This window comes from Erinaceus europaeus, chromosome 5, assembly GCF_950295315.1.
Source record: "Erinaceus europaeus chromosome 5, mEriEur2.1, whole genome shotgun sequence".
Taxonomy (NCBI): Eukaryota; Metazoa; Chordata; class Mammalia; order Eulipotyphla; family Erinaceidae; genus Erinaceus; species Erinaceus europaeus.
The window spans coordinates 41,580,886-41,595,581 of record NC_080166.1 but is presented as its reverse complement, the minus strand read 5'-3'; the positions used below and the strand labels follow the sequence as shown (position 1 = coordinate 41,595,581).

Sequence of the window (14,696 nt, the reverse complement as noted above, 5' to 3'; positions counted from 1 at the left end):
GATTTTATTTATTTTATTAATGAGAAAGATAGAGAGAGAAAGAGCCCAGACATCACTCTGGTATATGTGCTTCCGGGGACTGAACTCAGGACCTCATGCTTGAGAGTCTAGTTCCTTAACCACTGTGCCACATCCTGCACCACAGAACCAGGATCCTTATACCGGTCCTTGCGCTTTACCTGCTGCGCAGCTCCCTTACTTAAAGTTTATTTATTTTTATTTATTTATTCCCTTTTGTTGCCCTTTGTTTTTTATTGTTATAGTTGTTGTTTTTGATGATGTTGTTGTTGAATAGGACAGAGAGAAATGGAGAGAGGAGGGGAAGAGGGGGGCGAAAGAAAGATAGACACCTGCAGACCTCCTTTACCGCCTGTGAAGCAACTCCCCTGCAGGTGGGGATCTAGGGGCTCGAACCGGGATCCTCATGCCGATCCTTGCTCTTTGCTTCACCTGCACTTAACCCGTTGCGCGACTGCCCACCTCTCTTAAATTTTTAAAAAATATTTTTTTATTTATTCTCTTTTGTTGCCCTTGTTGTTGTTACTGATATTGTCGTTGTAGGATAGGACAGAGAGAAATGGAGAGAGGGGAAGACGGGGAGAGAAAGATACCTGCAGACCTGCTTCACCATTTGTGAAGCGACCTCCTGCGGGTGGGGAGCCTGGGGCTTGAACCGGGATCCTTATGCTGGTCCTTGTGCTTTGCACCACCTGTGCTTAACCCGCTGAGCTACCACCCGACTCCCCCCTACTTGAAGTTTTTAAGCATGGGCAGGGGTAGATAGCATAATGGTTATGCAAACAGACTCTCTCATGCCTGAGGCTCCAAAGTCCCAGGTTCAATCTTCTGCACCACCATAAGCCAGAGCTGAGCAGTGCTCTGGTAAAAGATAAAAAAATAGTGGTCTGGGAGGTGGTGCAGTGATAAAGCTTTGGACTCTCAAGCATGAGGTCCTGAGTTTGATCCCTGGCAGCACATGTGCCAGAGTGATGTCTGGTTCTTTTTGTCTCCTCCTATCTTTCTCATTAATAAATAAATAAAATATTTTTTAAAAAAGTAGGGAGCCGGGCGGTAGTGCAGCAGGATAAGCACAGGTGGCACAAAGCGCAAGGACCGGCATAATGATCCCGGTTTGAGCCCCCGGCCCCCCACCTGCAGGGGAGTCGCTTCACAGGCGGTGAAGCGGGTCTTCAGGTGTCTATCTTTCTCTCCCCCCCTCTGTCTTCTCCTCCTCTCTCCATTTCTCTCTGTCCTATCCAACAACGACAATAACAACAATAATAACTATAACAATAAAATAACAAGGGCAACAAAAGGGAATAAATAAATAATTTTAAAAAATAAAGTTTTTAAGCAGATTTAGTTGCTTACTTATTAAAGAGGGAGTGGAGAGAGGTAAAGGCTTATGTAGTAGTGCCAGGATCAAACTCATGATCCAAGCTCACAAGCCTGATGTGCCACATAACAGCTGTAAAATGATTTAAATTTTGCAGGGAACATCAGCGGTACAAATGCATATATTTTCTTATTTCTTTATTGAGGGATTAATGGTTTACAGTTGACAGTAAAATAAAAACTTGTACATGTGTATCATTTCTCAGTTTTCCACATAACAATACAACCCCCACTAGGTCGTCCTCTGCCATCATGTTCCAGGACCTGAAACCTTCCCCCCACCCCAGAATCTTTTACTTTGGTGCAATACACCAAGCTTATTTAAACTTTTAAAAATCATTTCAGTTGGTATAATACTGTCAAGTATTTATCAAGGAATCACATTTTGATGTTTAAAATGTTTACTTTACAGCTCCTTGATGCTTTTGGACATAAGTCTAATATTAGCCTTGTCTTTGATTTTATGGAAACTGATCTAGAGGTAAGAATATACTCTAAACTGAAATTTCATCTGAATTCTTTTTTAGTTTTATGATTCACTTTTTATTTGTTTATTTATTGCCTCCAGGGTTATCTTTGGGGCTCTGTGCCTACACTGAATCCACTACTACTGGTGGTCTCTTTTTTTTTTTAATTGGATAGGACAAAGAGAAACGGGAAAAGGGAGGGAGATAGATACCTGTAGACCTCTTTCACTGCTTGAGTAGTGGCCCCGTCACACACTCCCGCCCCCGCAGGTGGAGAGCCAGGCACTCGAACCAGGATCCTTTTGAGGGTCCTTGAGCTTCGTACTATGTGTGTTTAACCCGATACGCCATGCTTGATCCCCAGATTAATTTATTTTTATAAGAGAGACCAGAGCACTGCTTGGCAGAGCTTTACTGAATAACTGCAAACACAGGCTACACATCTTCTCTCTACCTATTGAGTTACCTTCTTGGCCTCTTCTGAGTCACTTACTTTGAAATCATTTAGCTGTGTTTTCGGTGTTAAATACAGTGAATTGGATTATATGAGAATTTCTTTGACAAAGTTACCTCATTCACATTGTTCTTAGAGATGTAGTAGGTCTTTGGAAATTTAGAGCTTTTTTTACATTATGACAGAATATTAACCTTTTGTTTATAGTCATCGTTGGGGGGGTTCACTGTACTGGGCCATTTTTTGTTTGTTTTTAATTTATCAAATGGAAGTATTGACAAGACCATAGGATAAGAGGGGTACAATTCCACATAATTCCCACCACCAGAATCCCGTATCTAGTCCTCTCCCTTGATAGCTTCCCTACTTTTTTTTTAAAGGAAAGATTAAAAAAAATTTTATATGTATTTTCCTTTTTGTTGCCCTTTTTTATTGTTTTTGTAGTTATTGATGTTGTTATTGAATAGGACAGAGAAATGGAGAGAGGCGGGGAAGACAGAGGGAAAGAGAAATTTAGACACCTGCAGACCTGCTTCACTGCCTGTGATTCCCCCTGCAGGTCTGGACCGGGGGCTCAAACCGGGATCCTTACTCCGGTCCTTGCACTTTGCACCACGTGCGCTTAACCCGCTGCACTACCGCCAGACTCCCTACCTTCCCTATTCTTTATTCTTCTGGGATCACGAACCCAGGATCATTATGGTGTACAGAAGGTGGGAGGTCTGGCTGGCTTCTGTAATTGCTTCCCCACTGAACATCGGCGTTGATAGGTCAAACCATACTCCAGCTTTTTTTTTTTTTTTTTCTTTCCTCCTCCAGGGTTATTGCTGGGCTTGGTGCCTGCACCATGAATCCACCGCTCCTGGAGGCCATTTCCCCCCCCCTTTTGTTGCCCTTGTTGTAGCTTCGTTGTGGTTATTATTATTGCCCTTGTTGACGCAATTCGTTGTTGGATAGGACAGAGAGAAATGGAGAGAGGAGGGGAAGACAGAAAAGGGGAGAGAAAGATAGACACCTGCAGACCTCCTTCACTGCCTGTGAAGCGACTCCCCTGCAGGTGGGGAGCCGGGGGCTCGAACCGGGATCCTTACGCTGGTCCCTGTGCTTTGCGCCACATGCGCTTAACCAACTGTGCCACCGCCCGACCCACCAGCTTTTTTTTTTTTTTCTTTAATTTCTTGAACCTAGAGCCTAAGGCATGAAAGTTTCTTTGCGTAACCATTATTCTATCTATGCCTGCCCTGTTTTGGGTCAGTTTATTCAGATAGAAAGACAAAGAGAGACACCACTCTAGGAAAGGTTCCTGGTGCATTGGGAGAAGTGTGTGATTGGATTTTGCATATAACAAGTCAGGTATGCTGCCAGGTGAGTTAATTTGTCAGCCCTGAAATATCAACTTTTGAAAGCAGTTCCTTTTTGAGGTAAATAAAATTTGATGCTTTTCATTAATGTGAATTGAATCTCAAAAATTGACAGTTGTAGAATATGTAACAGGTAATGTTCTCATTGCTGCTCTTGGGGATACAAGATGGTACCACAACTTTGTGAAACAGTTTTGTAGTTTTTATGTGGTTAATCATATACTAAAGATTGTATGTAGTACTACCATTGCTAGTTATTTTCCCAGGAGAAACAAAGATATATCTACATAGAAATCAGGTAGTACACAGATAATTTTATTAATAATTAAATAAACTAGAATAAATAACCAAACTATTCTCCATCTAAAGAAATATAATAAGAGCAGGGGTAGATAGCATAATGGTTATACAAAGAGACTCTTATACCTGAGGCTCCAAAGTCCCAGGTTCAATCCCCTGTACCACCATAAGCCAGAGCTGAGCAGTGCTCTGGTAGAAAGAAAAAAAAAGTATAAGAAAAATTGGCACATAGTGACATACTATTCAGGACTAAGTAGAAACAAATTACTGATACTTGGAGCAATGTAGAGATGAATCTGGCATACATTCTACTAAATGTAAAAAACCATCCTCAAAAGACTTAGCATATGATTTCATTTCTGTGGTATTCTGGAGAAAACAGAACTAAAGGAGTAGAAATTAGATCAGTGAAGGGGATGGGAGGTGGCTCACCCAGTACCGCACATGTTACTATGTGCATGAATTTGAGCTCCAGGCCACAACATAGCAAGCATCTGCCGGGGCCAAGTTTACCTCACTCTCTCTCACTTTCTGTCTAGTGGGAAAAGAAAAAAAAAAAGGGCTTATGTAGGCCTTGAGCCCTAGCAATAACCCACAGTCGAGCCACCCCCCCCAAAAAAAAAAAAAAATTAGATTTGTGGTAGTCAGTCCTGAAGGGCCTTAGGGTAGGAATACAGTGATATGTAGATGTGTTTATGTATTATATTTTAGATGATACATATATTTAATTTTACTAGTGATTTAATAGTGGTTTACAAAATTGTACAATTACAGAAGTATCGTTGCACACCATACTTACCACCAGAGTTGTGTGTCTCCACTGCATCCCTACCTATAACCACAATTGTAGTGTTATATTTTGTTTATGGTGGTGATTAGATCTGTGGAAGTGGTTCTTTTTTAATATTTATTTATTCACTTTTGTTGCCCTTGTTTTATTGTTGTAGTTATTATTGTTGTTATTGATGTCATTGTTGGATAGGACAGAGAGAAATGGAGAGAAGGAGGGGGAGACAGAGAGGGGGAAAGATAGACACCCGCTTTACCACTTGTGAAGCGACTTCCCTGAAGTTGGGGAGCTGGGGGCTCAAACCGGGATCCTTACACTGGTCCTTGGCTTTGCGTCACATGCACTGCCCGACTCCCTGGAGGTGGTTCTTAAGACTCGGAGCAAAGTGCAAGGACCAGTGTAAGCATCCTGGTTCCAACCCCCACTCCCCACCTGCAGGGGTGTCGCTTTACAGGCGGTGAAGCAGGTCTGCAGGTGTCTTTTTCTCCCCCTCTGTCTTCCCCTCCTCTCTCCATTTCTCTCTGTCTTATCCAACAATGACAATGACAGTAATGACTACAACAGTAAAACAACAAGGGCAACAAAAGGGAATAAAATAAATATAAAAAATTAAAAACAAAAATCATGGATCTACAATAGAAGTAATACCTGACTTTTTCCAAAAAGGGGAGAAATTGGGCCAGAGAAATAGTTCACTGGGTAGGGCACCTGCCCTGCCATGCATATGACCTGTTTGGATTTCTTGCACCACATGGGAAATGTTGTAGTATTGCGGGATAGAGGGACAGCTGTAGTGAATCTTCTTCCTTTTCTGTTAATTAAAATTTGGTCTGGGTATTGACATAACATGTGTGAGAAACCCTAACTTGTGAGGCTGAGGCTGGAAGTAGAAGTACTGAAGTGGAAATTTGTAGTTCAGGAATAAACTGACGATAGGCATAATTCACAATTAATTCCATTGGAACAGGCTTTCATTTTTGTTTAGTTTAAGTTCTATTTTCTGTTGTTTGTGTGTACTTACACATTTATAACTGTTTTACAGGTTATAATAAAAGATAATAGTCTTGTGCTGACACCATCACACATTAAAGCCTATATGTTGATGACTCTTCAAGGGTTGGAATATTTACATCAGCATTGGATTCTGCATAGGGTAAGATTTTTATTTATTTACTTATTTATTCTCTTTTGTTGCCCTTGTTGAAAAATTTTTTTAATTCCCTTTTGTTGCCTTTGTTGTTGTAGTTACTATTGTTGTTATTGATGTCATTGTTGTTGGATAGGACAGAGAGAAATCGAGAGAGGAGGGGAAACGGGGAGAGAAAGACACCTGCAGACCTGCTTCATTGCTTGTGAAGCGACTTCTCTGCAGGTGGGGAGCCGGGGGATCGAACTGGGATCCTTACATGGGTCCTTGTGCTTTGTGCCACCTGTGCTTAACCTGCTTCATTACTGCCGACTCCCCAGGTAAGATTTTTTAACCAAGTATGATTGCTTTTTTTTTTTAAATTTATTTATTCACAAGAAAGATAGGAGAGAAAAAGAACCAGACATCACTCTGGCACATGTGCTGCCACTGCCAGGCATTGAACTTGGGACCTCATGGTCAAGAATCCAGTGCTTTATTTACTGCACCACTTCCTGGACCACCAAAATAACTTTTCTGCCTGAGTATTTAACCAACAAACTGATGAACCACATTCAATTTAAAATGAAGCATACAGCGTTCCAGTTTTGAAAGCAGATTTGCTGCAGTCACAGAAGCAAAAGCCACAAACGCCTGAACAGGGACATGAACCCTGTATCTTCAAGATTAAGAGTCTAATACTCTACCAACTGAGCTATCCAAGAACTCCTCCATTGGGGGACTCTTGTTTATTTGCTATAACTAACAAATTACCTTTTTTTTTTTTTTTTTAAATACCAGAGCACTGGTCAGCTCTGTCTTATGGTGGTACAGGGGATTGCATCTGGGACTTTTTTAGAGCCTCAGGCAAGAGACTCTGTTTGTGTAACCATTATGCTATTTCCTCTGCCCACAAATCACCTTTGTAAATTAAATTTAGATTATTGTGTTTGTTTGTTTTTTTCAAAATAAGACAAAACAAGCATTTCTTTTCATTCACCACTCATTTCAAACATTTTTCAAATTAAAAATTTTTTTCCCACTAGGATTTTTGCTGGGGCTTGGTGCCCACACCTGGATTGATCAAGGGATCAAGCCCACTTTTTTTTTCTTTAAATAGATATAGAATGAGAGGGAGATGGGGAAAAATATTTTAAATAATAATCATCATCATCATCAATAAAATTTAGTGGTTCAGGAGGTGGCGCAGTGGATCAAGCATTGGATTTTCAACCCTGAGGTCCTGAGTTCAATGCCCAGCGCACATGTACCAGAGTGATATCTGGTTCTTTCTCTCTCTCATATCTTTCTCTTTTCTGATCTTATTTTTCAACTTCTGCCTGAGAGTGAGATCATCTCATATTCATCCTTCTGTTTCTGACTTATTTCACTCAACATGAATTTTTTTTTTTTTCTCCTCCAGGGTTATTGCTGGGCTCGGTGCCTGCACCATGAATCCACCGCTCCTGGAGGCCATTTTCCCCCCTTTTTGTTGCCCTAGTTGTTGCAGCCTCGTTGCGGTTATTATTGCCATTGTTGACGTTGCTTTGTTGTTGGATAGGACAGAGAGAAATGTAGAGAGGAGGGGAAGACAGAGAGAGAGGGGGAGAGAAAGATAGACACCTGCAGACCTGCTTCACCGCCTGTGAAGCGACTCCCCTGTAGGTGGGGAGCCGGGGGCTCGAATTGGGATCCTTACGCCGGTCGGGTCCCTGCGCTTTGCGCCACGTGCGCTTAACCCACTGCGCCACCGCCCGACCCCCAACATGATTTTTTTCAAGGTCCATCCAAGATTGGCTGAAAACAGTAAAGTCACCATTTTTAACAGCTGAGTAGTATTCTATTGTGTATATATACCACAACTTGCTCAGCCACTCATCTGTTGTTGGACACCTGGGTTGCTTCCAGGTTTTGGCTGTTACAAATTGTGCTGCCAAGAACATATGTGTACACAGATCTTTTTGGATGGATAATGTTGGGTTCCTTAGGATATATCCCCAGGAGAGGAATTGCAGGGTCATAGATAGGTCCATTTCTAGCCTTCTAAGAGTTCTCCAGACTGTTCTCCACAGAGGTTGGACCAATTGACATTCCCACCAGCAGTGTAGGAGGGTTCCTTTGACCCCACACCCTCTTCAGCATTTGCTGCTGTTACCTTTTCTGATGTATGACATTCTCATAGGAGTGAAGTAGTATCTCGTTGTTGTCTTTATTTGCATTTCTCTGACAATCAGAGACTTGGAGCATTTTTTCATGTGTTTCTCATCCTTTTGGATCTCTTCTGTGGTGAATATTCTGTCCATGTCCTCCCCCCATTTTTGGATGGGGTTATTTGTTGTCTTGTTGTTGAGTCTGGTAAGCTCTTTATATATGTTGGTTATTAAACTCTTGTCTGATGTATGGCATGTAAAGATCTTCTCCCATTCTGTGAGGGGTCTCTTGGTTTGGGTAGTGGTTTCTTTTGCTGTATAGAAGCTTTTTGATTTGATGTAGTCCCATAGGTTTATACTTGCCTTAGTCTTCTTTGTAATTGGATTCGTTTCATTGAAGATGTCTTTAAAATTTATGTGGAAAAGAGTTCTGCCAGTATTTTCTTCTAAGTATCTAATAGTTTGTGGTCTAACATCCAAGTCCTTGATCCACTTGGAATTTACTTTTGTATTTGGTGAAATACAGTGGTTCAGTTTCATTCTTCTGCATGTTTCAAGCTATTGTTTCCAACACCATTTGTTGAAGAGACTCTGCTTTCCCCATGTAATAGTCTGGGCCCCTTTGTCAAAGATTAGATGTCCATAGGTGCGGGGGCTCACTTGATTTCTTCTTTATGTTGTAGACAAATAGGATTTTAATTTTTTTGGTAGAAAATTTTATGTATCTAATTTAGTACATAAATTAGCTGAATATTCCTCTTCTTTCTCTATGTGTGCCCTTCAGTTATTCCACCAGGTGGTGCTGTGAGTACTTTAAATTACTTGTGAAATTTAGAAATGGTAAAGACCTAATTTTTTTTTTTTGAAGAATTTATTTATGAGAATGATAGGAGGAGAGAGAGAAAGAACCAGATATCACTCTGCTACTTGTGCAGCAGTGGATTGAATTTGGGAACTCATGGTTGAAAATCCAATGCATCATCCACTGAGCCACCTCCCAGATCACACTAAAGACCTAATTCTTCGTTTTATTTCATAGACTAAGAGCTAAATTTCTAAGTGACCTGACTGAAGTCATGGATATTTATCAATTTATTATTTATTTATTATTGGATAGAGACAGAGAAATTCAGAGGGAAGGGGGAGAGAGAAACCTGCAGCACTGCTTCATCACTCATGAAGCTTTCCCCCTTCAGATGGGACCAGGGACTTAAACTTGGATCTTTCCACACTGTAATGTGTGTGTTATACCAGGTGCGCCACTACTTGGCCCCGTGGATTTTTTTTTTTTTAAAAAAAGCACCAGAGCACTGATCTACTCTCGCTTATGGTGGTGCAGGGGATTGAACCTTGGGCTTTGGAGCCTCAAGTGTGAAAGCATAACTATTATGCTATCTATTTCTGCCCCCATAGAATTAAAAAAAATCTTTTTTATTATTATCTTTATTTATTGGATAGAAACAGTCAGAAATCGAGATGGTAGGGGAGGTAGAGAGGGAGAGAGAAAGAGAGACACCTACAGCTCTGCTTCACCACTTGCAAAGCTTTCCTTCTGCAGGTGTAGACCGGGGGCTCGAACCAGGGTCCTTGTGCACTAACATATGTGTTCAACCAGGTGTGCCACCACCCGCTCCCATGAATTTTTTTTTTTTTAATTCAAATGGTGAGGGGGCCAGAATAAGTGCACACATAGTGCACAAGGACGCAGGTTCAAGCTCCTGGTCCATATATTCAGGGGGAAAGCTTTACAAGTGGTGAGGCAGGGCTACAGGTGTCTTTCTCTCTCTACCTCTACCTGTCCTCTTCAATTTCTCTCTGTCTCTATCCAATAATAAATTTAAAAAGTCACTATCTAATAAATGATAGGATACTAGAACCTAGATCTTTTGGCTTAAAATTCATTGTTCATGCTACACAGTTATTGGGGTGAAGAGTTAATAGTGAGAGTCTATATTAAAGTATACAATGCTAAAATACTTGTTTAAAAAAATCCTTTGTATCTAAAATCCTATGAAGGGGGCGGGTTGTGGTACACCTGATTATGCACACACATTACAGTGCACAAGGGCCCAGGTTTGAGCCCCTGGTCTCTTTGTCTCTCTCCTTCTCTGTCTCCCCCCCTCTCAATTTCTGGCTGTTTCTATCCAATAAATATTTAAATAAAGATAATAAAGGATGTTTTTTTAAAAAAAATCCTATGAAGTAATAAAAAACCAAAATGAAAAATTTTGAAATGGTTGACTGTTAGCCATTTTTAGCCATTGAAGTATTACTGATAGTTTAGATAGGTAAATGTTTTTAGGCACCATATTTATGTATATATTTTATGGCTAGAAATTCTCATAACTAAAATTATTTGGTTGTCAGAAAATTAACGAACTTTTCAATGTTTTTTATACAAAAATGTTTTGACTTTTCCAACAACCAATAGAATATCCTTTGGGCTGTTTCCAATTTTTTAAAAAAAAATATTTATTCTCTTTTGTTGCCCTTGTTGTTTTATTGTTGTAATTGTTGTTGTTGTTGGATAGGACAGAGAGAAATGGAGAGAGGAGGGGAAGACAGAGGGGGAGAGAAGATAGACACCTGCAGACCTGCTTCACCACCTGTGAAGCGACTCCCCTGCAGGTGGGGAGCTGGGGGCTCGAACCGGGATTCCAGTCTTTGCACTTTATAATACCTGTGCTTAACCTGCTACGCTATTGCTCGACTCCCTGTTTTTAATATATATTCCCTTTTATTGTCCTTGTTAGTTTATTGTTGTTGTTGTTGGATAGGACAGAGAGAAATGGAGAGAGGAAGGGAAGACGGGGGGAGAGAAAGATAGACACCTGCAGACCTGCTTCACTGCTTGTGAAGTGACTCCCCTGTGGGTAGGGAACTGGGGTCTCAAACCCGGAGCCTTATGCCGGTCTTTGCACTTTGCAACACTTGTGCTTAACCTGCTGTGCTACCGCCCAACTCTCTTGTTTTTAATAGTTTTTTTCGGCATAGATTTGAAGAATATACTCTTCCTTTCTAAATGCATAGCAACATGAAAAAAATTTTTAAAATATTTATTTATTTTCCCTTTTGTTGCCTTGTTTTTCATTGTTGTTGTAGTTATTCTTGTTGTTGTTATTGATGTTGTCGATGTTAGATAGGACAGAGAGAAATGGAGAGAGGAGGGGAGGACAGAGAGGGGAGAGAAAGACACCTGCAGACTGCTTCAGTGCCTGTGAAGCAACCTACCCTGCAGATGGGGAGCTGGGAGCTTGAACCAGGTTCCTTAGCCTGTCCTTGCGCTTTGCTGCATGTGCACTTAACCAGTTGTGCTACCGCCCGACTCCCAATACATAGTATTCTTAATATTTTATTTCTTTTTTATGAGAGAAAGATCAGAGCAGTGATTGGCTCTGGCTTATGTTGGTGCTAGGGATTAAACCTGGGACCTTAGAACCTCAGCTATGAAAGTCAACCATTATGTTGTTATAATAGTATTTCTAAAAAACATTATCTTTATTTATTGGATAGAGACAGCCAGAAATCAAGAGAGAAGGTGGTGATAGAGAGGGAAAGAGACAGAGAGACACCTGCAGTCCTGCTTCACTGCTTGCAAAGCTTCCACCTGCAAGTGGGGACCAGGGGCTTGAACCTGGATCCTTGCGCACTGTAACATGTACGCTCAACCAGGTGTGCCAACACCTGGCTCCCAAATAATACTGTTTTTAAAACAAAATTATATATATATGTGTTACTGTTATTTAATTATAGCTGCTATTTGCTGAGTGCTTATAATAAGCCAGTCAATATACTAGAATATTTTTAAAGATTTATTTTTTTAGTCATGAGAAAGATGGGAGGAGAGAGAAAAAATCACTCTGCCCCATCTCCTGGACTACTACTAGAATTTTCTTTCTTTATTTTTAGCTTCCTTTATTAATGGTGAGGTAAGAGAGAGCCAGAATATCATTCTTGGACATTCATTCAGTGCTAAGGATTGAACTCAGGACTCCATGCTTAAGAGAGTCCACTGAAACATCTCCTGGGCCTGTCATAGGGGCCTATAGAAAATTGTATTTGGGAGTCAGGCGGTAGTGCAGTGGGTTAAGTGCAGGTGGTGCTAAGCACAAGGACCAGTGTAAGGATCTCGGTTTTTGAGCCCCTGGCTCCCCATGTGAAGGGGAGTCTCTTCACAGGTGGTGAAGCAGGTCTGCATGTGTCTTTCTCTCCCTCTCTGTCTTCCCCTCCTCTCTCCATTTCTCGCTATCCTATCCTACAACAACAACAATAATAACTACAACAATAAAACAACAAAGGTAATAAATATTTAAAAAAAGAAAGAAAGAAAAGAAAATTATATTTAACGCAAATCGCAAGGACCGGCGGCCGGTGTAAGGATCCTAGTTCGAGCCCCTGGCTCCCCACCTGCAGGGGGTCACTTCACAGGTGGGGAGCCAGGTCACTTCACAGGTGCAGGTCTGCAGGTATCTATCTTTCTCTCCTCCTTTCTGTCTTCCCCATCTCTCTGTTCTATCCAACAACAATAGCTATGACAACAGTAACAACTATTAAAAGGGCACTAAAATGGGAAAAATGGCCTTCAGGAGCAGTGGATTTGTAGCGCATGTCCTGAGCCCCAGCAAGAGCCCTGGAGGCAAAAAAAAATTAAAAGAAAAGAAATTATTATATTTAATCATCACAGCCATTCTGTGAAGTAGGCAAATCAAATCTCAGTGAAATTAGGTATCTTAACCCAGGACTCATCAAGTAATGTAGTCAACCGTATGTTTCTTTAACCTTTAGTTATCAGAAAAGTGATGATGCACTTTTTAAAATTTCATTTATTTATTAATGAGAAAGGAGCAGAAAGAGAAAGAACCAGATATCACTCTGGCACATGTGCTGCCGGGGATCAAACTCAGGACCTCATGCTTGAGAGTCCCAAAGCTTTATACACTGTACCTACCACCTCTCGGACCACAGTGATGCACTTTTTAAAAATATTTATTCATGAAGAAGATAGGAGGAGAAAGAGAGAGAGAGAGAAAATAAGAATGAACCAGACGTCACTGTGGTATATGTGATGTCGGAGATTGAACTCAGAACCTCATGATTGAGTCCATTGCTTTTTTTTTTTTTTTTAACCAGACCACTGCTCAGCTCTGGCTTGTGGTGGTAGTGTGTGTGTCTGTGGGGGGTATTTTGAACCTGGGACTTTGAAGCCTTAGGCATGAACATGTCTTTGCATAACCATTATGCTATCTATCCTCTGCCTGCCCTTGTTCATTGTTGCTGTTTTTATCATTGTTGGATAGGACAGAGAGAAATGGAGAGAGGAAAGGAAGACAGAGAGGAGGAAAGACACCTGTTGATCTGCTTCACTGCTTGTGAAGCAACCCCCCACCCCTGCAGGTGGGGAGCCAGGGGCTCAAACCGGTATCCTTATGCCTGTCCTTGCGCTTGCACCATGTGCGCTTAACCCGCTGGCTACTGCCTGGCCCCTGAGAGTCCATTGTTTTATCCACTGCACCACTTCCTAGTCCACCGATGATGCATTTTTGTATAGAAACGCATAGAAAAAAATGTCCTGACTTTTCTGACAACCTAATAGTATTTTATATCAATTAAAAATGGTAATGTTTACCTGCAGGGGGAAAGCTTTTCGAGTGGTAATGCAGTGCTACAGGTATCTCTGTCTCTCTCCGTCTCTGTCACCCTCTTGATTTCTGGCTGTCTGTCCAATAAAGATTAAAAATAAAAAGAAAGAAAAAAATGGTAATGTTTAAATTGAAGTTGCTGTTTTATTGTTGGTAAGATTATAATTAAGCCAACTAAACATTAGTGTTATTCTCCCCTTCTGCTTACTTATTTGTTTAAAATTTTTGTCATACAGGATCTAAAACCAAACAACTTATTGCTAGATGAGAATGGAGTTCTAAAACTGGCAGATTTCGGGCTTGCTAAATCATTTGGGAGCCCCAACAGAGCTTATACTCATCAGGTTGTAACAAGGTAATACTTTCTTAAATAACTGGAGGCATGTTGTGCAGGATACTAGTCACAAATAAGCATCATCTGGCTTCTCTGAATTAAGTGACAGATTTTAGTAATCATTGTTTTGGTGTTTTGCTTAAAAGTACACCTACTTTTTGGTCAGGTGGTGGTGCAGCTGGTTAAGCATATACATTACAGTGTTTAAGGACTCAGGTTCAAGCCCCCAGTCCCTACTACCTGTATTGGGAAAGCTTCACAAGTAGTGAAACAGGGCTGCAGGTGTTTCTTTTGTCTCTCTCCCTCTCTGCTCTCAATTTCTCGCTGTCTCTATCCGATAAAATAAAAGATAATTAAAAATAAATTGGGAGGCTGGGCAGTAGTGCAGTGGTTTAAGTGCACGTGGAGTAAAGCACAAGAACCGGTGTAAGGATCCCATTTTGAACCCCCAGCTCCCCACCTGCAGGGTGTGTTGCTTCATCTTTCTCTCCCTCTGTCTTCCCCATCTCTCTCAATTTCTCTCTGTCCTGTCCAACAACAGCAGTGATAACAATAACAGCAAGGGCAACAAAATGGGGCAAATGACCTCCAGAAACAATGGATTCAATGGAATCAGTGTAGGCACCGAACTCCAGTGACAACCCTTGAGACTAAAAAACAATTTTCATAAGTGGGATGAT

At 41.1% G+C, this 14,696-nt stretch overlaps 1 protein-coding gene across 3 annotated transcripts in view; it reads left to right on the top strand.

Moving 5' to 3' along the window:
• CDK7 (cyclin dependent kinase 7) overlaps positions 1–14,696 on the top strand; it is a 52,756-nt gene that overhangs the window by 14,117 nt on the left and 23,943 nt on the right. For all 3 annotated transcript variants that reach the window (XM_060191249.1, XM_007538030.2, XM_060191250.1), the window contains 3 exons: positions 1,808–1,876; positions 5,810–5,920; positions 13,919–14,037. In XM_060191249.1, the coding sequence (XP_060047232.1) occupies positions 1,808–1,876; positions 5,810–5,920; positions 13,919–14,037 (299 nt within the window). The remainder of the gene's footprint in view (positions 1–1,807; positions 1,877–5,809; positions 5,921–13,918; positions 14,038–14,696) is intronic.